This window comes from Eutrigla gurnardus, assembly GCF_963514095.1.
Source record: "Eutrigla gurnardus genome assembly, chromosome: 12".
NCBI classification, from domain to species: Eukaryota; Metazoa; Chordata; class Actinopteri; order Perciformes; family Triglidae; genus Eutrigla; species Eutrigla gurnardus.
The window spans coordinates 13,126,419-13,148,298 of record NC_139926.1 but is presented as its reverse complement, the minus strand read 5'-3'; the positions used below and the strand labels follow the sequence as shown (position 1 = coordinate 13,148,298).

Below are 21,880 nucleotides of genomic sequence, written 5' to 3'. Positions count from 1 at the left end.
ATATCAGTCTATGCACCTCCTGAAATGAATATTGTCAATATAAAATACTGCTGCGTTCCCATTGAGAGTGTAAGCTGTCATGCCTTCACACTGGAAAGTTTTTAAGTCTCATGTAACAGTGGAACACTGTTCATTTCCTTAAGTGATAGAGTTTACGTGCGCATCTCTATCCTTGGATCTTGTTTAAGATATGATGTTTACAAGGAACATGATCTCCTTGTAAACGTAGTCACAGCAGGTTCCTGGTCTCTGATCGTCTGTCTATAGTTGGCATCCTGATTTATCACCTTCTCGATCGCTTTGTTCGGTACCAACAAAGAATCTTCAGAAACCTGGATCAAGTGTTTACATGCCCTGGTTTTTATCGCAGTACTGCAGCTGATCCAGGTATCTGAATTAAAGATATGATCTTTGCATACGCAACACATAACCAGGACACTAGATCACCTATAATCTCACTCATTGATATGATGATATCGATGATTGTAAATATTGATATTGATTTGAACCATGTCGTGCATGCTCCCAGGATGGGAATCACATGAATCATTGCTGATGATGAACCCACAATAACAACAATATCAGAACACAGCGGTTAATCTGCTACACCTGATGTCAATCTTACATTGCATCATAGTTGTGTGTGCACCGACCTGCATCGTCTCACAGAAAGACAAAAGACACATGGAGAACGAGTTCAGTGACTCAGCAGTCAGGTTGATATGTTTGTTTGAGATGGTAGAAGCAGAGGAAATCATTTAACCTTTCTTCTCCCTTTTCAGATCTGTATAAAAGGTAAAGTTCACATATTCAAGTATCTGAGCATCGAGGCTTGTCGCAGTGAGAAGATGCCCGACTCTCTCTACCTACCCGTCATAGAGCGGCTCAGCCTATCACGGCCCACCACCGGCAGGTCAGTTACTCTGGCAACTTAAATATCAGCCAATGGGACGACACCATCCCCTCCCTCTCTTCTGCATCATTCTGCAAATTCTCCATTCACCAGTTTTTATCCTCGTATAAACTGTTAAATCAGTAAATCTTAATGGGAACGCTAGACATTGGTTCCAGCACATAGACGACTAACTGCCTCATCAGTCTTAGAGCCTTCTGGCAAATGAACCAAGAGCTCCGTTTCAATTTGACACAGTCGAAAGAACAGCTACAGCCGCAGAGTAAATTATTGTTGTAGCTTTCACACAGAGTTGATGAGCAAATCTTTCAAAACAAACACACTTGTATGTATTTCTTTTTAAAGTATCTAAAAGCATACATGTGTACCTAAAATACAGTTTCTCCTAAAATATATATATTTCTTTACCTAGAGTTCTACAAGTGGAGATATTGCTCATTTGCATATACGGTGTAAAGTGACAGACTAACAAATCAGATATTACTTGTTAATTTGTGAACTTTCTGTGCTGGCAGTTGGATTTAATTACCTTCATACAGAGCCAGGCCCTCTGTTTCCACGCTTTATGCTAAGCTAACTAACTGTAGCTTCATATTTAACCGTCCTAAGTTGCATGAACGTGGTGACATGATCAGAAATCAACCGTCTTTGTTCCTTCTATCCTATTTGCTGTACATGCTGTCGGTTCTTCGTCTCCTACATGGCTGCCAGAAGCATGTTACGTCACATCAAAGCTGTTTATTGAGTTTGGTTTTAATGACATTACACTATGTGCAGGGGTGGTGAGTGTCTCTGCTGCCTGTGATCTAAGCTTCCTTCGTTTCTGAGACTGTAGCCAAATCCTCCATTAGTCAGCTGAAAGTGATCCGTCCTCTGACTCCCTGCTGGGTCACACTGTGAGACTGTCTGCCATCAGAGAGCTTCACTGATGACAGACTGAGTTAAGCCATAATCCAGACACTGGTGGAGGATGTTTTATTTCTGATTACTGGATGGAGGGATGAAGGAGTACAAACATGATGGAGGAATGAAAGAAACAAAGGAAGGATCACATCAATACAAACAAAGGAACAAATATAGGCATTATGAACAAAGAAATTAAGGAGTCGATCTAGCTGGATGATCAAAGAAAGAGATGGAGGAAATAAACTGAAAAGGGGAAAACATCCTTTAAAAGAAAAATAACTTTAAGATGGATGGGAGAAATGGAGCCCCGGAGACGCCATCCAGAAGAAAAAAAATAGATTGAGGCCACGTTTTACTACATTGAGCGCACGAGATACAATTCGTTCCCAAATTTTAGTTAATTTGTGGCCACGTTTTAGTTAATTGGTTCCCATGTTTTACTTAATTTGTGGCCACGAGATAAGTTAGGGCATACTCCTCACACCCCTTCCCTCTCCCCTACCGGCTTGCACTCACACTGCTCCAAGCCCCCCGCTATTGAGCCGATTTATGACTGAAAATACTGTTGATGACTGTGTAAGACACAGCAGGATTCTGGGTCAGGTTTGGGCTTCAGGTGTGAGCGGTACTGGAGCGGAACTGGTACCGGTACTTTTATAATAAAAATTCCGCTCTGCACTCTGTCCAAAGTCTGCTTGCGCTCATATGCTGTGGTGCAGGCCGAGTGTTGACTAGAAATTGTGCAGATGTGACTTGTCAGTAAAGTTTCAGTCATGTTCTCTGTGTTGTTCTCTATTGTGATGACTTTGAGACTCGATAATTGTGATTGAAAATGTAATTGAAACGTGGGAACAAGTTGTATCTTGTGCACTCAATGTAATAAAACGTGGTCTCAATATATATGTATTTTCTCTGGATGGCCTCTCTGGGGCTCCGTAGAAATGCAAAATTAGTAGAACAAAGACAAAGAGAGACATAAGGAAAACAAATGGGGAAAAAAAGGGAGACAATGAACAAACAAGCTAAGAATAAATAGACAACGAGTACATAAATACCGGAATGAAAACGGAAAACAATGAACTAAGAAATGAACAGTGGAAGGGAAAAAGCAGAGGAAGGAGGAAGGAATGCGCAAATCAGGATGAGGATACAAAGGATTGTAAGATTGAGGGTCTGAACGAAGGCAGGATGTATTGATAGTGAAGAAGAAACAGGCATATTCAGAAGTGACGAAGAAAAGAAGAAATTAGAGTGACAAATGGAGCACAGAGAGAAAGGAAAAGTCAGAGATCCTCAGCTCTTAGAGGATGTTGAGCTCTGTAATGTCCGCCCACGTAAAACACTTACAACACGTGGGCAGGAAAAATGGTTCCTATTCTCCAGGAGAGCGCACACACACACACACACACACACACACACACACACACACACACACACACACACACACACACACACACACACACACACACACACACACACACACCTTCCCTCTCTCCATTATTCCATTATCCTGTCTTTTTCTGTGGTTAAATCTTTCACTATATATCTTAGCTTCTCCCTCTTTGTTTGTTTTTTTGCTAATGTATCGCTCTTCTTGTACCTCTTTTCTATCTTTTTCCTCTTTCTTTTCCCTTGATGATGATGATCATGCAATCAGTTTTGTGTTTCTAACTTGCATGGCGAGCACCTCCATGTCCCATTTACAACGAAACAGCTCTGTTACTAGATCAAGTATAGTAAGTAAGTACTGAAAAAAAATCTTGAGTTTTAAAAGAAATTTCCCTTAATTCTGCACTACCTAAACTTTTGGATCAAGTCAACAAACAACCACCTGCACTAGTGTTGACCAGTTAGAAGGGCTGGTATATTGGCAGAAGGTTTCTGAGCGACTGAGAAAAATTTAGTTATTCGTAAAACTGATAGGCGGGCTGGTCAAACTTGATTGGCTGGCCGGAACTGACCGGCAGGTCGGCAGTTGAATAGGCCTGAACTAAAGAATCGTATTCAATAAAGCACATGTAAACAATTCACACAATAAATTGTCCTGTTTGCAGTTCAAACAAATATTTTATAAGTTCTGAGGCAATTGTGCAAAAAAGAAACTGGTGAATGGAAACATTGTATGTCTCTTGGTTGTTTTTTTCCTCTTGTCTATGTTTAAAAAACATAATAAGAGCAGCCAGCCAGGCTGAACAGGAAATCAGAAACAGTGTGAACGCTCTGACATACAAAGAGAGAGAGAGAAGGAGAGGGAGGGGGTGTTGGGAAGAGAGGCAGCGCTCAGACTGTGTCAGGTGTGTGACCTGTGTGGTGTGTCTGCAGTGTGGAGGACATGGAGCAGCAGAAGAAGCAGGACAGCGACTCAGGAGTCGGCAGCGACAACGGAGAGAAGAGACTGTCTGCTACTGAGGTACTTGGTGTGTGCGTGATGTGTGTGTCTTTTGACCTCTATATGCTTTTAGCATATCCATTTGTGTTCTCTCATATGTAGTATGTTATTATTTTACACAGACGAGTTCACCTGTCAGTGCATTGACTTTAGAGCTGAATTATTTTGAAGGTCACTTTAACGTTACATTGTATTAAGGACAACGAAGACTCTTTCATCCATCTATGGGCATCCATAATATTTGTTAAAGCTGCTGATTTACATTTTATTCTCAACAAATGTTCAGCAAACTATCTGTCCTTCAAATCAGCATCCTATAAATAGATTAAGAGTTCATATTGTTCCTATCAACAGTATTATTTTGAACTGTATATTTTGCACAGTATATTATTATAGTTATTTCTTATCTCTTCAGTAAAATTATGCAACACCAATTGAAGAAGTATTTGTGGAAGAGAAGCATTTTATTCTTTTCTTCCACCATTTACTAACTCAACTGATGCTGATTATGTTAGTTATTATTAGAGTTATTGGTTGATATATTATTAGAGCAGCAAAAATTCGTTTATTAATCTAGTAGTCTATCAAGTTGTCAAATCACTGCGGTGAAGTCATGTGATAAAGAAACGGTTGCAAACTGTTTGAGTGATCTGCAGGTTTTTTCATTCTGATTTGTTTCGTTACTTTCCGACTGCTGCTTCCTCAAACCTACATTTAACAAACATAGCATCAATACATGTTTGACTAGAAATGTTTTTAGAAATGCAGCTAACTTTACATTTTTTCATTAATCTTTCAATAATACATTTGTTCTATAAATTGTCAGAAGCAGATCTTCATAACACAGGAACTGGAATGTTTGGTGTTTTTAGTTGAAAAGTGTCTTCAAGCAATTCATCAATTGTTTTTGTTGCTTATTCATTTGTGTTGCAGCCGTCAGATGAAGACAGTCTGAGTCTGAACATACCGATGAGCCACATCACAGAGGAGGAGGGAATCATTAAAGACGACTCGAGTGAACACATCAGCTCGCTGACAGGTAGACACAAACACAGTATTTGTTCATACCTTTCTGACATTTCAGCAGAGTAGACTATATGAAGGTGTATGAAGGGCATTGATGTACGGAGCAAAACTTTGCTCCTCACTTAAATGAGAATAGCTGGTCCACCTTAAAAGTAAGGCTGTACCGAAGTCTGATGGACTTTGGGGCTAAACCCCTTCACATTAATCAGCCAGTGGCAAGGTAGCCACAGGTGTTGTACCATTAATTCACTGCTACACTCACAAAGCGGGTACCAACGGTGCTACTGACACATGAGCGTTCGGTGGTGGCAGACTGGCAGTTGAATACAACCTTGTATATGACTATAGACTCTAAGCTTTTTTAGTTTGAAGAAGTCTCAACCCAAAACAGTTAGTCGCCATTTACTGCCAAATCCTTTATTTTTCAAAAACATTTAGAAATACATTTTTTAATTTAAATTCCACAAGAACTCAGTTCCATTCAAATGTATAATATAATAATAATATACTGATCCTTTTTTAAATGTATTTTTAGAGAGTATGTGTGAGTATCTGGGCTGTTGAACTCTATTAGAGAACACCAGCAGCTCCCCAGACACACAGTTTAAATAGACTTCAATCAGCCTCAATCAGGTCGGAGCTGATGGAAGGTCACATTTACTGAACTGAGATGAGTGAAAAGACGAGTTGTCTTGGTTATTTGTTCTTACAGGCTCTTCACAGCGTGGATAAAGCTTGTCAACTTTTAACAAAACAATGCCACTTTATCCAAATATGAGCATAGTTGAAGTTTTTATTCGCCCACACGTCCAGAAGTTGTTGTCTCCTTCAAAGAAATCCAGAATATAATTTCTAAAGTGGAACAGCTGAGCATTGCATTGTGGGATAGCAGAAATTAGTGGACAAGTTATGGACACCAGTGCTTTCATTCTATATAAGGGCATTTTGTTGCACAATACTGTGGATTCATGAACTCTATAATGCACTATATTTATACTGTCCGCCATTCTATTTGAGATTCCAAACCCTATGACTCCCACATGATTGTTCCAGACACTCACAGTTCACGTTCCCTCCATTCCAGCAGACCCGAACTCCGACCCGGTCCGTCTGATTGAGGAGAGCCCTACGGAAGCCCTGAAGGACCAGTTCAACTACAGAGACTCTGCTCTCAGCACTCGCTTCGTCAACTACATCAAGGCAAGTTTAAGTTTAAAGATTGATGCAGTAAATTGTTCACTTCATGAGTAAGACGTAGTCAGAGTGACAGAGTTATGTAAACCTACTCTACTTTATTCCAGCGTTTGAGCTTTGTTGTAATGGATCCTTAACTGTCACTTTATATCAGTAATTTGCTCTTTGAGTTAAGAGTTGTTGTCAGCTTGGCAGTTCAGCAGTTAGAGAGACTGTCCTGTTATAGCTGGTTACATCACAGTGAGCCTATGCGTCACTATGGAGACTCGGCTGTGACCAAATAAGGACTAAACCTAAAACAAAGTGGACAACACAAAGATCCCAGGAACCTTGTGATGAATCATTCAGTTTAAACAGAGTATTGAAGTATTGTAACTTTACGCCTATAAAGAGCTTGAGACAAAGCAACACTTTCAGTCGTTTGAGCAAAATGCCCCAAACTGACTCTGTTTACCTACAATGTCTGTAGCTGAAGTCATTTTGACTCACGTCTGTTAGGAGCAAAGGAGGAAACAGTGTGACGTTATTTTGGGACTACAAATGGTTCAACAAAATGTCGGATTATAGAGGGGAAGTCATGCCCCTTCCTGTGGACCACCATGGGACCTTATTTTCGAAAATATATTCATATAATATATATATATATATATATATATATATATATATATATATATATATATATTATCCCATTTGAATTATGGCATGAATTACAAATATGATGCATGTCGATTTAAGAGATCATTTTGCACGTCAAGAAAGTCACATTTTGACTGATGATTTGGTAACAATGGTAAAAATAAATCTTAAGGGTAAAGAAACATGAGCAGTCAGATGATCTGAGATGTTGGAAACAAACCAAACAAAGGCCATCAGTACAATTATACTGTTCATAAATGTGCCTAAAATTCACGAAAGGTCACTCAAATCTAGCTCATCCTTGCAAGTCGTGGAATTTGATTGGGCTGAAAGAGAAGTGATATAAAATAGTTTATCCCAGTTAACCCATCCATTCCAGTGTGAAAACGTGTAGAAGAACTGATTAAAGTCACTGAGAGTTTGTTACAGTGTTGTTATTGTTGAGTCTGTGTACCAGGGGATGACGGCAACGTCTCTGAATTTTGGCCAATGGTTGAGAGGCTATGAATCATGTGACAGCTGCCAGGGTGCTGGTGTATCTTTGTGTTAATGTGTGTTTATGTGTGTGTGCAGGGTCGGACAGCAGCAGACTTCGACGAACCCCTCAGGATAGAGGAAGACTCACACTGGCCAGCAGAACAAATGTGAGTTCATCTACTTGTTTATTTCTCTGTATCACAATAGAATAATACATGGATGTGAGCAGATACAAAAGGAAAAAGAGTGAATAGCAAAAAGAGTTTCAGCATTGTAAGCAAGATACATTGGTAATAATCTTTATGTTGTATCATGTGTTCAATTGATCAGTTTACAATATTCAGGCAGTTGTGGATTAATTTCAATCAAATATGTCAGACTTGAAACTTCTATCACTTGATGATTGCCACTACGATTGGATGTTGTTGTCTTTGGGACCATAGGTCAAAGGTCACAGGGGGCACAGAGCTACACATTGACATGATCAACCAGCTGAAGGAGGCTGTGGAGCTGCTGCAGGACCCCAGCAGGTGAAAAACAGTATAGCACCTGAGAATTAAACATGACGGAGTGGAGTGATGCTACCAAAACATGACTTTGTCGACTATTAATACTACGTTTTGCTTCCTTTTAAACCAAATGAATTAATTTAATAATGTTTTTGTGATGCTGTTCATCAGAGTGAACACGGAGCAGGACGATCTGTGTGGAGTTCAGCTCTACCCGGTTGAGATGGTCACAGTGGAAGAGTCACTGAAGTAAGTGTGATAAGTGGTTTATTCTGTGGTCATGGAACACATTCATTGCCATTGGCTAACACGTGTCTGGTAGTACCGGTCAACAGTTTAAACACTGTTCTAAATCAGTGTTAAAGTTGTGTTAAACTGAATGTAACCATAGCAACAGTACTGCAGGCCGTGACACTGACCAAACCACACATTAAACTGACACTTGGATGAGAATAAATAAGAGTCAATCCTCCATCATTTTTCTTTTCCTAGAATGATTCAATCCTAGCATCACTAATCACTGACTCCGATTTGAGATTTAAAAAGTTGTGACATTTTGCCACTTTGATTTGGAAGCAGCAAGTGAAATTCAGTGATGTTTGAATGTTTTTGCAAATGTCAGCATGTAGGATAATGGTCAATATGTAAGAGTTCTGTCACTGCTGCTGTGTCTACAAAGTTATTGTGTCCTTTATTTTAAATGTCTTATTCTCTCTCTCTCTCCAGTGGGCAGGACAGCGATGACGGCGTCACCACACCCAAGGTACAGTGTGCAGAACTAAAACGTATCTTAATGTGGAGTGGAGAAGTGGCACAAAACATGCTGTAATGAGCATACGTGATATTTGACACATTAGTGTAACTCATATTTTATATTGACTATAGACTTCAAGTGAAGGGTGTCTGTCTATGTATCCCGCTGTCGGGCGGGAATCTCCGTATTTCATACTTTTTTCATCAATCAGTGCTATTGGTCACTCTTTCCCTCTGTCTATGGGTTTTACAAATAGTTAACCATTGAAGAGCATTAAAAAGAGCTTGTGACTGAATCTGGTAACTCCATCGGATCCTCACACTGTCAGCAACACCTCATATCGCCACCCCGCCTCCTTCTGCATGAAGTGCCGCTCACAGAGCTGAAGGTAAACGGCGTGAGGTGATTTCCGATCTAATCCATGGCAGACAAAACACGCATCTGAACATTCACCATTTGAGCTTGATTTAGTTAAAATATCCATAATATAATCACACATGCATGTGTCTGACCATATATATAGACACAATGCTGACTTAAAAAAAAAAAAAAAAAAAGGTTTTAATTTTCTGAAAAGTACTAGGTTTCTGCCCGGCAGCGACGATATTTATACATATTCAGATGTAACTGGGAGTAAAACTATACAAATCTCATTAAAAATGTTAAGTAGCTACAACTAATAATGAATCCGTCTTTAACAGAAAAAAAAAACACAAATAGCCGTCACGATTTAGCAGAGGATAAAAGAAAAAGCATCTGCAGTCATTGCTGTCTGTTTCATTGTCTATTTTGGCGATACCACTGCAGGGTGCCAAAAATAGACATTTTGAGATCCTGCACATAGTGGCTTTAAATCTAGTTGTGCAAGTGCACTTCAATTCCTCTTCCAAGTTTATTCACATGATAGAGATAATAAGTGCTATTGTGTCTTTGTTCTTGGAAAAATAAAACCTATATTAAGTATGTATAGGTATGTAAGTAGTCTCGGAACTATGAGGTCATTTAAAGCCTAAACGTTTGATGCGTTCTGTAGCAGCACATGGAGGAAGGTGGCTATGAGTTCCAGAAGAAGAGACAGATGATTCTAGAGAAGGCCAGGTTTGAAGCCCAGCTTGCATGCCGGGAGTATGAATGGCATATGTCAATCAAGGTAAAGGTAGCACCAGACTACCGGATGTAGGCTCCTCCCCGCCCCCCTCAGACTGAACTGTCCTCAGTCGTCCACTTAACTGACCGTTTACTTGTGTGTCTGTTTGCTGTGAGCAAATAAACCACACTGAGCTTTCACATGTGTCGCATTGGATATGGCAGCAGGTTACACATGTGAACGGGGTGAGAACATGTTTTATTGCTACGTGTGAGTCCAAACGTGTCGCCAGTCACTCCGAGTTCATGAGAAACAACTGATTTGTTTAAATGAAGTTGATTTTGATAAACTGGTGGCTGGTGAATCGACATTTGTCTTGCATGTCAGTGTGTGAAGAGTTCTTCTGCAGTGGCTGACCTATGAGGTCAATCAGTGTCTTGTTTGTTTCATAAGCAACCAGCACAGTCAGACAAAAAGATTTTGGTTTTATGAGCTATATCAAGTTTAGAGCTGCAACTCTAGGCAATCGACAGAAAAATAACCGGCAACTATTTTGATAATCGATTATTCATTTAAGTAATTTTTCATGCAAAAATGTCAGAAAATGCTGTTTTTCAGCCTCTGATAAATGTGGGGATTTTCAGTTTTGCTCTATTTTAAATCAAATTGTTGACTAAATTCACAAAATATTGGGGTGTTGGACTGACATTTTTGTGTTTGTGTGTGTCGTCCGATTCATCCCCGATACTGTAACTTCCTGGAGCAATGTGTTAACAATCGTAACCTTGTGTTAAAATAGAGACTAAATTCAGCATTTTGTGAAATAATTCCAGCACATAATTTCCATTAAAACCACACATTTACTGTTTAAGCAGGGATGAGATTCAACCAGTCTCTATGCTGAGCGAGGTTAGCCATGTCCCAACCCCAGCTGTAAACCAGCCTAAACATTTACAGCTCAGAGCCCTCAAACTGAACTCAGTGTTTTACAGAAACGGAGTGAGGAGAGTGTAGGTTTGGAAATGAGGAGAACAACACATCTTTGTTCCCTTAGACTGGTCTAACAATGCTCTGAAGTCAGAGAGTGAACACACAGACAAATCATTTAGCAGACTTGCATGGGGGGAAAAATGGACAAAATGAGCAACACACATGCACTCTGGAGGATTTGAACCTGCTGACTTATAGATTTAAAGAAACAAAACCATGTTCTATTGAAGTGTTTTTGAGCAAGACACAGAATCCCTATCAGCTGACTTCTGGCATCCCACCATTTCCACCTGGTATGAACCTGTGATCTGTTTCTCGATTCATTATCACGGCCCTTTCCCACCTGGGGTGAAGCGTTGTTGTTGTTATCTCGATTCTGCATGTGTTGTGATTAGCTCTAATGCGCTAATGAGGTAGTCAGAGATGCCCGATTAGTCAGCGAGTAGAGGGAAGTGATGCTGCTGTATTGGCTCAACTTGTTGGAAATATTTTTGGCTTCTGGCAGACAGAGTTGATCACAGATCACCTCCAGATGTGGTCTTACCAGTCATCAGTCTGACTGCAATGCAGTCTGAGGGCATTTTCTAATTGACTTTGATCTCACAGTCTTTGCAAAAATCAATACCACTTAAATTCTGTTAAATTGAAGGTGTTTTTGAGTCTCTTAAAACGTGGCAACACTGAATCAGTCTACTGGTTAAGATGAATCATGGTTGAAGAGAGAGAAGGGAGGCAGAGAGTGAGCCAATTTGGAGGTTAACGTCAGGTCCCTGAACTCCTCACATGTGTTCTTTGTACTTCATTTCTCTGTGGAGTCGTTTGTAAGTCTGTGTGTCTTTGCAAACATCTCCCCCATGAAGCACAGGACTCACAATATCCAGCATATGTTCAATGAATTATTATGTTTGTGAGAACTTAACAAACTGAGAAGTTAAACCTGATGTTTCCGTTTCTGTTGCTGCAGCGACATGACAGATCTCCAGCCAGTGGACCTCCATCCTTCTCTAGCCCGGTGTTTGGATTGAAGCCCCGCTCAGGTGAGTTGGATCAGGGCTTATAGCGTGGGTCAGATACCTGAGCTACCAGACTTTCAGGTTGATTCACTGGTTCTGAAAAGTGTGATTATGAAAGCAGTTCCATGAGGTTTACTTCATATATTGATCTCTTGTTGCTCATAAAAATACACAGTCTGTTGCATTTTTTCCAAAGAAAATATCACGAGTAGAAGTTATAATGTTGGTAGCTCCGGTTGGATTGCAGTGCCTTGCTGTGCCTGTCCAAATGACCTGAGTGAAGCTTATTTTTACAACATGAGGGATCAATAACATAGAACGGGTCGTCCTTTAACCACAAGGTTGGCGGTTCAATCCTCGGCTCCTACTGTCCGTATGTCAGTGTCTTTGAGCGAGACACTGAACCCAGAGTTGCTCCCCGGGTGGTTCACAGCAGCCCACCGCTCCTAAAATGCTTGGGAACGGTCAAATGCTGAGGTCTATTTTTTTATAGCTATAAGAACCTCATAACTGCACTTACCAACTATGGTCTTTGCATTTGTTTAGCTCATTTAATGAACACCTGAGGACCTGAAAAGTTCCGTGGGCTAGTTGAACACAAGCTAACCCAGACTTAGTGCAGGCACGGATGGACTACTAACGCTTGTCCACTGTGTCTGTAAAATCACAGCAAACTTCAGTCCCCTGCTTTTCCCCTCCTTTTTTTATTTATTTATTTATTTATTTTAGAGCTAGCAACCATCCGGCCTTTGTTTGCTGAATGTTACTACTGTGTGAAATTTTGCTAACTGCTAATGACGCTAACACAATGCTAACAGCATGTCAAGGTCAATCTGTAAAGTGAACTGCCACTAATCTTTTTTTTGTTTTTTGCTGTTGTGTTATGTGTTATCATGTCATCATTTCGCATTGTCATTGTCATTGTCTGATATACATGTTTCTTTCTGTTTTTCTGCCTCTTTCACTACACGTATCACTGATCTGCTGCATGCCTTTCAATGTAAAATCATCTGATCCAATCTGGCTGCATGTGTCTCTCTTGTTTAAATACCTGCCTTTTTATTCCTTAACCAATATTTCGGGGCCTCTCTCTGGGTGTTATTGGTGTTTTTCTGGGTGTGTTTTCTTGGAATGGACTTGCCTTGCTGTACTTGATTCACCATTGGTGCTCCACCTTCCTGCACTACACACTCCACGCCCACTTCCTGCGTCTCCCTGACCACTCCCAACTCCTGGTTGTAGCCCCGCCCTCACTGCCCTGCTCGCCCCCTCCTTCCTGTCTCGCCCCCTTCCTCCTCTCACAGGCCTCGCCCCGCCATAGAGACATCCCTCGTAGCCATGACGACGGAGGCATGCACAGCCGCGGTAGGTCCCGCTTTTTTAAACCAACCAGCCTCGGGGGCTCCGGAGTCAGATCACACACCTGGACTCTCAAACTTCTCCATCAATTGTTTGGGATTTTTATCTCTCGATTCTTTGTGTGGCGGATCATCATGTAGAAAGTTTGTCACCGACTCAATTTGCTTTTTCTCTGTCAAACCATTTTTTTCTTCGTAGACCAGTTTAATGACCAGTTTAGTGAATGAATAGACATTTTAGGAAATCTGTGTATTTGCTCTCAGTACAGCCAGGAGACCGTTAGCTTAGCATAGAGACTAGACATAGAGAGATGTTTATTGGCTACCAGAGGGCAAGCCCTTTATGTGGCTCTGCGACGACTGCGAGTCACGAAGCTGCGCGCGCAGTCGTCTGAGCAGCAGAAACAGTCGTATTCAAGACTCGATACAGCGGACATCACTCACTGCAGTGATTATAACGTGAAATGAAAAGCTGGAGAAGCACAGCAGCCATAGCTAGCATTAGCGCGCCTGCAGCTAGCATCTAAACAATCAAACTTCAACCCTTATAGACAGAAGAAGATGATGGAAATCCAGTATCATCAACATGCTGTATGTGATGTACAGCAAAGAGTCGTGTAAATGTACACGACGGGCAGAAGTTCACCTTCCATTGTTGTTTTGGTGCGCTAAAGGTAATCGCATATCCAACTCGTATTTAATGCGCCACACTACCATCGACGCCAACGTGTTACACTTCACGGCCTCTCTGGTTCCACAAAGCCAGGATGCTTTTGTAAACACTGTTGCGGCTTTACGCGGCAGACTAAAGTTCTTTATAAATGGTGCTTTATGCTATTGCGGCATATCGAGGGCTCTTCTTTCCGTGATCATGGCAGGATCTCTGTGTAAAAACGCCTAGCGGATGTGCGTTCTTGTCCGTTACCGTGGTGACTCACTAGCGCCTTCTTCTAGTGTGAACTGACAGCATGACAAGTTCCATTCCATGTGGACTTGACTGCCACTGTGTGATTTTCTGCCTTACACCACATGATGGGGTGTTTTCGATTACTGCTGTGTGTGTGTGTGAGTGTGTGTGTGTGTGTGTGTGTGTGCGTGTGGTAGCAGCAGACACTGATCAAAGAGGAGCTTCACCACACGCTACTTTCATCTCCAGCTGTTCATGTTTGTGTGTGTGTGTGTGGGGTGGCATGGTGGAAGTTAGATCCAGTGTGTGTGTGTTAATTACTACAGCAGTGTGGTCGCACACACACAGGCTTTGAAGCTCACCAAAATGTGTGAGCATAAAGATTCTGGAAAGCAGCAAATAGAGGGTGTGTGTAAGAGGAGCTGTGTGTATAAATGATTAGTTTATAAAATCAGTTGTTGGAAAACTTTTCTTCTGCTTCACCAAAAGTTTTAACTGGAATTAATTTCCCAGCGTTTACATTTTTACAGCGTCGCACTCCCTTAACTCTTCTGCCTGTAAGGTGCATCCAGTGTGAGCAACAAATGTCAAACTATCAGTCAACCAGAGGCCATATTAGGTTAGTTTGATGTCTCTCCAAGTGTGTGTGTGTGTGTGTGTGTGTGTGTGTGTGTGTGTGTGTGTGTGTGTGTGTGTGTGTGTGTGTGTGTGTGTGTGTGTGTGTGTGTGTGTGTGTGTGTGTGTGTGTGTGTGTGTGTGTGCAGCGTCTACAGTATGAGTCTGGGTTTCGTCTGCACAGTTGTGTGTATGTGTGTGTATTTTTAGCTCCTACTTTTTAAGTGTTAGATAATGGTCCCTAAAGGAGTATCCTACTTCCACTAGAACAGAGTCCAAGATTTTAGATGGATCACAGCCTGTGTGTGTGTGTGTGTGTGTGTGTGTGTGTGTGTGTGTGTGTGTGTGTGTGTGTGTGTGTGTGTGTGTGTGTGTGTGTGTGTGTGTGTGTGTGTGTGTGTGTGTGTGTGTGTGTGTGTGTGTGTGTGTGTGTGTGTGTGTGTGTGTGTGTGTGTCCTCCCCAAGGCAAGCTGTGTTTCAGTGAGTTGGTCCATAAAAGGCTCTGATATCTTGCAGGAAGTTAGCAGTGATTTTGAGCTGTTAAACTTTTCACACACTCTTTTGAATTCTTACAAAAACATTGCAAACCTTTAGAGACTCGGTTAACTTCCAAACCACAGCATGTTAAATCTGGGTTTTATTTTCATGTCAGGTAATTTCCTGATGTCAGGCTTTATGCTAACATCTGAACCAAAACACTGCAGTTACAGTATATGCTAATGTGCTAACATGGAGTTACAGTAAATGTATGTAGCAGTAGTACATCATAATAGCTTTATTCATGATAGCGTCATTTACTATAGCATCAATCAAACCTGCCTTAACTTGTGTCCTATATGCTTTGACCATCGGACCAGAAAGTGACTCTGCAAAATAAATCTATGCGTTTCTGTAAACAAATCAAAAGATTGTGTGGATTTACTTTGCTCTTGTCAATGAATCTATTCATCAGTGACTCCATTAAAATTAAGTGATTTAGCTGTAATTCTGCATCTATACTCAAGTGTTATTGAGGCAAATCTACTGTCTGTGATTCATTTAATGCCCAATAAATAAAAAATAAGATCAGTGTTTTTTGACCACGTTGATAACTGAGGGGAGAATGTAACATAATTACCATGTTGGAACATCCACTGCTATGCTAAATATTAGTATGCAGACAAACTAGCATAAGATTGCTAATAAGTGTGCTAAGTGAGCTCAACTTTAGCGTGCTAATGTTAGGATGTTACATCTGGAGACATAGCCAGCTGAGACCAGAATCTGAGAATCTTTAATGGCCTTCAAACAGATGAAAAATGCTTTAGTTTTGGTTTAAATTAGGCTTCTCCTCTGGCGCCACCCTTTTTATTCTCGAAACATTGCTAGTGTTGCTGTAAGCTTTTTTCTAGTTTTTACAATTTTACCTTCTGTCTCCACAGTTATGCAGTATGTCTATATATCAGTCTGTCTTTGAGATAATCTCAGTGAAAAGAGCAGAATAAGATAGGAACAGTGTTGTGTGTTTCTACGAGAGCACTTATGTTTGAGTGTGATAATATTATGACTAATGGTCTATAATGGGTTCAGGCCTCAGGGAGGGTGACATACACAGTCACATCATCACTGCTGCTGATCTCATTAACAACCAATCATCACTGTGTGTGTGTGTGTGTGTGTGTGTGTGTGTGTGTGTGTGTGTGTGTGTGTGTGTGTGTGTGTGTGTGTGTGTGTGTGTGTGTGTGTGTGTGTGTGTGTGTGTGTGTGTGTGTGTGTGTGTGTGTGTGTGTGTGTGTGGATAATCAGTTTTTCTGGTGTAGGCCAGCCCTGTAAACAGGCTCCATATCAGGAAGTCATGAGTTGAAGAATGGAAGATTAGAGTGAAAAAAAACAAACATTCAAAAATAATTAATAAGAATATTAATGATTTGGGGGCATTGAGCCTTTAGCACTTGATGCCGACCTCAGACGCTCCATCCAACAGCAGAAACTGAATACAGAAGTGAAAATGTTGAGGGTTTTTTTTTTTCTCCTTGCTGTTCTAATCACTCATCACTAATGATTAAATTGATATGTTATATTACACAGACGTGCGATTGGTTGTTTCAGGAACGTCATCTTCGTGTAAAATGTATTTGATGTGCACTTGGACCTTCTACTTTATGATACTTTAATGAAGACGTTTTGGCTTCACATTTGGAGAGTTGTCATGGTGACCATCTTTATGTTGCCGATGTTTGCATTTAGCTCAAAGGACAGCTGTGCCTAAGTAGAGGCTCACAGAGCTGCAAGCCTTATTGTGGGTCTTCGTCTTGTGGACAGAATGCTCTAAATACTATGTTACCCATAAGTCTCGGCGGCGTTGCTGTACAGACGAAGCTGGTCAGATGCATCAGAGCAGCTAGGTGCACTGTAGTGTACTGTGAAGGTGTGGAAAGAACATGAAGACCACATGTCACTAATCAGCACAAGAAAGGTTATTTGTCCTGCGGTTTGTTAAAGACAGACTGACTGCAGGCAATCATGTTAATGTCTTTTTGTTTCATGACTGACAGACTGGTCTTGTAAAAGAAGCAGGTTTCTACATTTAGAGAGCTAGGAATAATTTGTGAAATTGATGAAAAAAAAAAAGACCTCATGCAGGGTTTTATAAATATCCTCCAAAACCGTTTAATAACACTTCAGAGGAGGAGACACAGAAACAAGATGCTGCAGGCTGACACTGTGCTGCTGGCTGAGAGACATTTAGAGTCAGAGGGAGCAGGAAAGTATTTCCAGCAGCTTGTAAAATAATGTGACCTAAGATAAAACTAGACAATGCACGTCACTCAGGATTATCCGAGTCCAACAAACAACTCATTACATCATCACCCTCTCCTGTGAAGTTCAATTTAACAGTGACCCGACACCCACTGGAGTGTATCTTTCCTGGTTCCCTCAGTTATACCTAGTCCTTCAATGCAGTGTAGCAGTGCAACTCATTAATTATGGTGATAATTGAATTAACATTCCTGTGCTAAAATTATTTTCTTTCAGAAATATTTCAATAATATTTGTTATATTTTGATTGTAGATGTATTTTTTTAATAAAGAGATTTCTCTCATAATGGGCTATAAGGATTTTCATCTGAAGTAGCTAGCTAGCAGTGTTAAAAACAGTCTCATCCTGCAGACTTGCTGCTCCTTGCAGAAAGAGATGAACCCACCTAGAGACCCTGTAGCTCCTCCCTGTGGTCACTTAGTGGAAATACACAGATACAGTCAGCTTCGTTTGTCTGTAAAGACAGATTTATGTGCAGAAAATAGGACACAGGAGATGATTCACCCTGTGTGTGTGTGTGTGTGTGTGTGTGTGTGTGTGTGTGTGTGTGTGTGTGTGTGTGTGTGTGTGTGTGTGTGTGTGTGTGTGTGTGTGTGTGTGTGTGTGTGTGTGTGTGTGTGTGTGTGTGTGTGTGTGTGTGTGTGTGTGTGTGTGTGTGTGTATAGAGGCCAAGCATGTTACTCACACTCCTCCTACACACTGTTTTCTCTGAGCCTGTTTATCATTTAAATATCACAGAATATGATTCTACTCATATTTTTATCATATTATTAATGCAAGCTAATAAAAATGAGTCAGTTATTTTGAAGAACGTGTTTTTGGAAAGTTAGTTTTTTAGATTGATACCACTCGTGTGCATGTGACATTATTTTGTCCCAGATTGTGTTCAACTGAAATAGTTTTTATATACGTTCTGTACGTGTGCAGAGATACTTGTACTTTACTTGAATATTTCAATTTAATGCTACTTGATACTAACACTTCCCTGTAGAGGAAAGTACTGTACTTAACACTTAGATGACAAAATCAGTACAATTTGTATGTCTTGTATCGGCCATTTAAATGCATTTTGCTGATGAATCTTACAAGCAGCATTTTACACTGTGTTTGTACTTTTAACTAAGATATGCATGGATACATCAGCCACCAAGTAATATCACTCTGGCAGCTGAATTCTTGGTTGTTTTTAGAAAAAAGATAAGAGCACCAGGTTTTTTCGGATTATTTATAAATGTTCTGCCATCAGAATAATTTGATGATTCGTTGTCATAATCACAGAAAATGTCTCCGCACAAAGGTTTTAATGCAGGCAGTCAGGTTTCAATGCTTTGCTCTGCAGGCTGTTCTAACACAGAGGTGGACTCCCTCCACATGACCGCTCCGGTGACAAAGCCGGAGCGTAAAGTGCACTGAGCTGCATGAGTGCATGTGAATGTTGCGCTTACATAAGCTTTCTACATCTTTTATGGCAGAAAGGCCTTTTCTGTGTCACTGAATGAGTGCAGATGTGGATGGAAGTCGCTTACCGTATGTGCATCCACTCTTTGTTCCGCATCCAGCTGCTGCTTATCAGCCAGCTGCAGCTCTTCTCACTCATTTATATCAATACCAATCGACTAAGTAATAGAAACGCAGTACAGTTCAACAACGGCACAAACTGCATCCTCCAAAATGATCTCACACTTGAGTCAACACAAATTGAACATATAACCTTCATGGAAGAGTAGAGGTATCTGAATGCATTAGATTTAGATAGGTGCACTTGATAAATTGGCAACTAGGGCTACAATGGCGGTGGCACTGTTGCCTCACAGCAAGAAAATCTAAATTAGGCGGGGACGGAGTTGGAGTTGTTGTCAATTAATGTTAGTGAGCTGGATGAGAAAATATGCCAGTGAGAGTTTTAATTTCATCCTGGCTGTGTTACGGCTGTGTCAGTCTCACGCTGCACTTCTCCTTCTTCTTCTTCTTCTTCTTCTCCTCCTCGTTTTTGATTCAGTGTTCCTGCGGAGCCACAAGAGTCTGGAGTCTGTTGATCCTCAGTTCACCATGAGAAGAAAGATGGAGCAGCTGCGAGAGGAGCTGGAGCTCACGGAGCAACTGCGAGACGTAAGACACATTTACTTCACTGTTTACTAATCACGTTGTTGTTTTTAAAACCTGGGTCTTCATTTTGATAGCTATGTGTCCACCAGTTATGAAAACAATGTATTCACCACATTCTCAGTGTCTTGTAGAGAAATCTTAAAAATTAGTCTTTTTGTTGTAAACGTCAGAAAATCAGTTTAGTCGTTTCTGAGTCTGTAGTGTGTTCACTTCTAACAGTGTTGGAGGAAATCCTCAGATCTTTAGTAGCAATACTACCATGTAAAAATACTCTGTTACCAGTAAACGTCTTGGGGGAAAAAAAATATAACTTAAAGTTTCATAAATATACTTTGTCATTATGAGACTGGCTGATTTCAGAGTAATAATTATATTATATGATTGGGATATTGGTGTTTCATTAATAGTTCATCACTTTAATGTCACAGTTGGTAAAGATGCCCCTAATTTGAACACATTTATATCCTGCCTGGTAGCTTAACATGTAAACATACATCATAATTAATTTCGTAGAAAATAGTCACAAGCATTATTTTTTGAACAGGAACAACTGAGACACATCAGACCTTTTTAGATGTTTAATTCACACATAACTCTTTATATATAAATATATATAAACATGTATTTGTTGTTTCCTCCTCAGAGCATCGAGAGCAGACTGAAGGTCGTCCTTCATGAAGACCTCGGATCGTCTCTGATGGATGGCGTCGTGCTCTGTCATCTGGCCAATCACATCAGCCCGCGCTCTGTTGGCAGCATCCACGTCCCCTCACCTGCAGTGGTACGTCCCAGTCCTGAACTTTGACCCCTGAGATTAATACTCATGATACTCATGAACAGTCCTGTTTTTATTAATGATCTCAACATTTCTTTTTTTTTCTTTCAATGAGTTGAGTTGGAACAGAATAACGGATCTTAAAGTGTTGTTTAGAACATAATATATTTTGTCTTTGTGTGACTTTCTGCTTCCAGCCCAAACTCAGCATGGCCAAGTGTAGGAGAAATGTGGAGAACTTCCTGGACGCCTGCAGAAAGATTGGTGTACCAGAGGTAAGACATTTCTACAATAACTAGAGCCCCGCCCTGTTAGTGCACTGACGAGAGTATGTGGTCTCTCTGAACTGGGGGTCGTTTTCATGTCTCAAGTTATTATTTTTGATGCAACACCAAACACAGAAGACTGCAGAGTTTTACTGTTGAATTATTTTATCAAACTGAAAGATGAATTGCTCTCCATCACAAATAAACCTTCATAAATCAGCTTAGAAGTCATAGAACAGACACACTTCAGAATCACTGTAAGTTTTCTTCAGTATCAAAGTAATCCAGTGATGGTTATCTGTACATCCATGGACAAAAAACCCCAACTTTTGTCTAAATCTCTAAAGCTGCACTGAAAATCGGGGTGGTTGTTGTCTTGATGGAGCCACACTGTCAAGTTTGAAAACCCCTGTTGTAGAGGTCTGATGCAATGAAGCAGCAGAGTTTATAACTGATGAGTCATTACACACTGGTGCTGTAGGACATTCTGCGAGTCGGTACAGGGAATTGAACCAGCAACCTACAAGCTGAAAACACCCCCAGTTCATCAGAGAACTTTCCCCCGTAGTCCAGCAGTTACACTTTGTTGTCTACATGTTCTGACTTCAGCTGTTGATCAGATATATATAAAATATAACAGAAACTGTGAATGTGTCCTGCAAGAAAGTCTTGAGGCTCTTGAACATCGTCTGGGTCTGAGGGGGGTAAAGTAGTAATAGTAATTACAATGCAACGTTTGCATCTACATTATCTTCTGATTTATGTCGGTAAGTCGGGTGAAAACGCAAATTGAGATTTGTTGCAGGACACTGATGTCGACACTAAACTGCAAACCAGATGTGGGAGGAAGGGTGATGGTTCCATGTTTTTAAACGGCAGACGTTCTCAACCTTTACTTCATCCACAAATCAGAATTGGTACCTGACACTTATTTTCCATTTTCAGGCTGACTGACAGGCCTTTTTATAAGAAGCCTGAAGACTAAATTTAAAATCACAAAACATAATCTTAAGTAGAGAACAATTGAATGATACAATTTAATGAATACTATTTTTTTTTTTACATTGAAATAAAACGTGAGAACCGCTCGTTCTCCCATGACTGGTTTAATATTCCTACCTGCCTCCTTATTGTTCTCATCGCTTTTAAACGGGGTTGT

General features: G+C 40.6%; 1 protein-coding gene across 8 annotated transcripts in view; it reads left to right on the top strand.

The window, feature by feature from the left end:
- The window catches only part of lrch1 (leucine-rich repeats and calponin homology (CH) domain containing 1), a 69,023-nt gene that overhangs the window by 36,802 nt on the left and 10,341 nt on the right, over positions 1-21,880 (top strand). For 2 of the 8 annotated variants that reach the window (XM_084022308.1, XM_084022302.1), the window contains exons 6-19: positions 783-913; positions 4,142-4,229; positions 5,142-5,247; positions 6,322-6,434; positions 7,638-7,708; positions 7,985-8,071; positions 8,222-8,299; positions 8,777-8,813; positions 9,838-9,954; positions 11,846-11,918; positions 13,137-13,259; positions 19,574-19,683; positions 20,324-20,461; positions 20,653-20,730. In XM_084022308.1, the coding sequence (XP_083878434.1) occupies positions 783-913; positions 4,142-4,229; positions 5,142-5,247; positions 6,322-6,434; positions 7,638-7,708; positions 7,985-8,071; positions 8,222-8,299; positions 8,777-8,813; positions 9,838-9,954; positions 11,846-11,918; positions 13,137-13,259; positions 19,574-19,683; positions 20,324-20,461; positions 20,653-20,730 (1,350 nt within the window). Of the gene's footprint in view, positions 1-782; positions 914-4,141; positions 4,230-5,141; positions 5,248-6,318; positions 6,435-7,637; positions 7,709-7,984; positions 8,072-8,221; positions 8,300-8,776; positions 8,814-9,837; positions 9,955-11,845; positions 11,919-13,136; positions 13,260-19,573; positions 19,684-20,323; positions 20,462-20,652; positions 20,731-21,880 lie in introns of all 8 variants that reach the window. The other 6 variants (XM_084022306.1, XM_084022301.1, XM_084022304.1 and 3 more) reach the window with 5 other exon arrangements.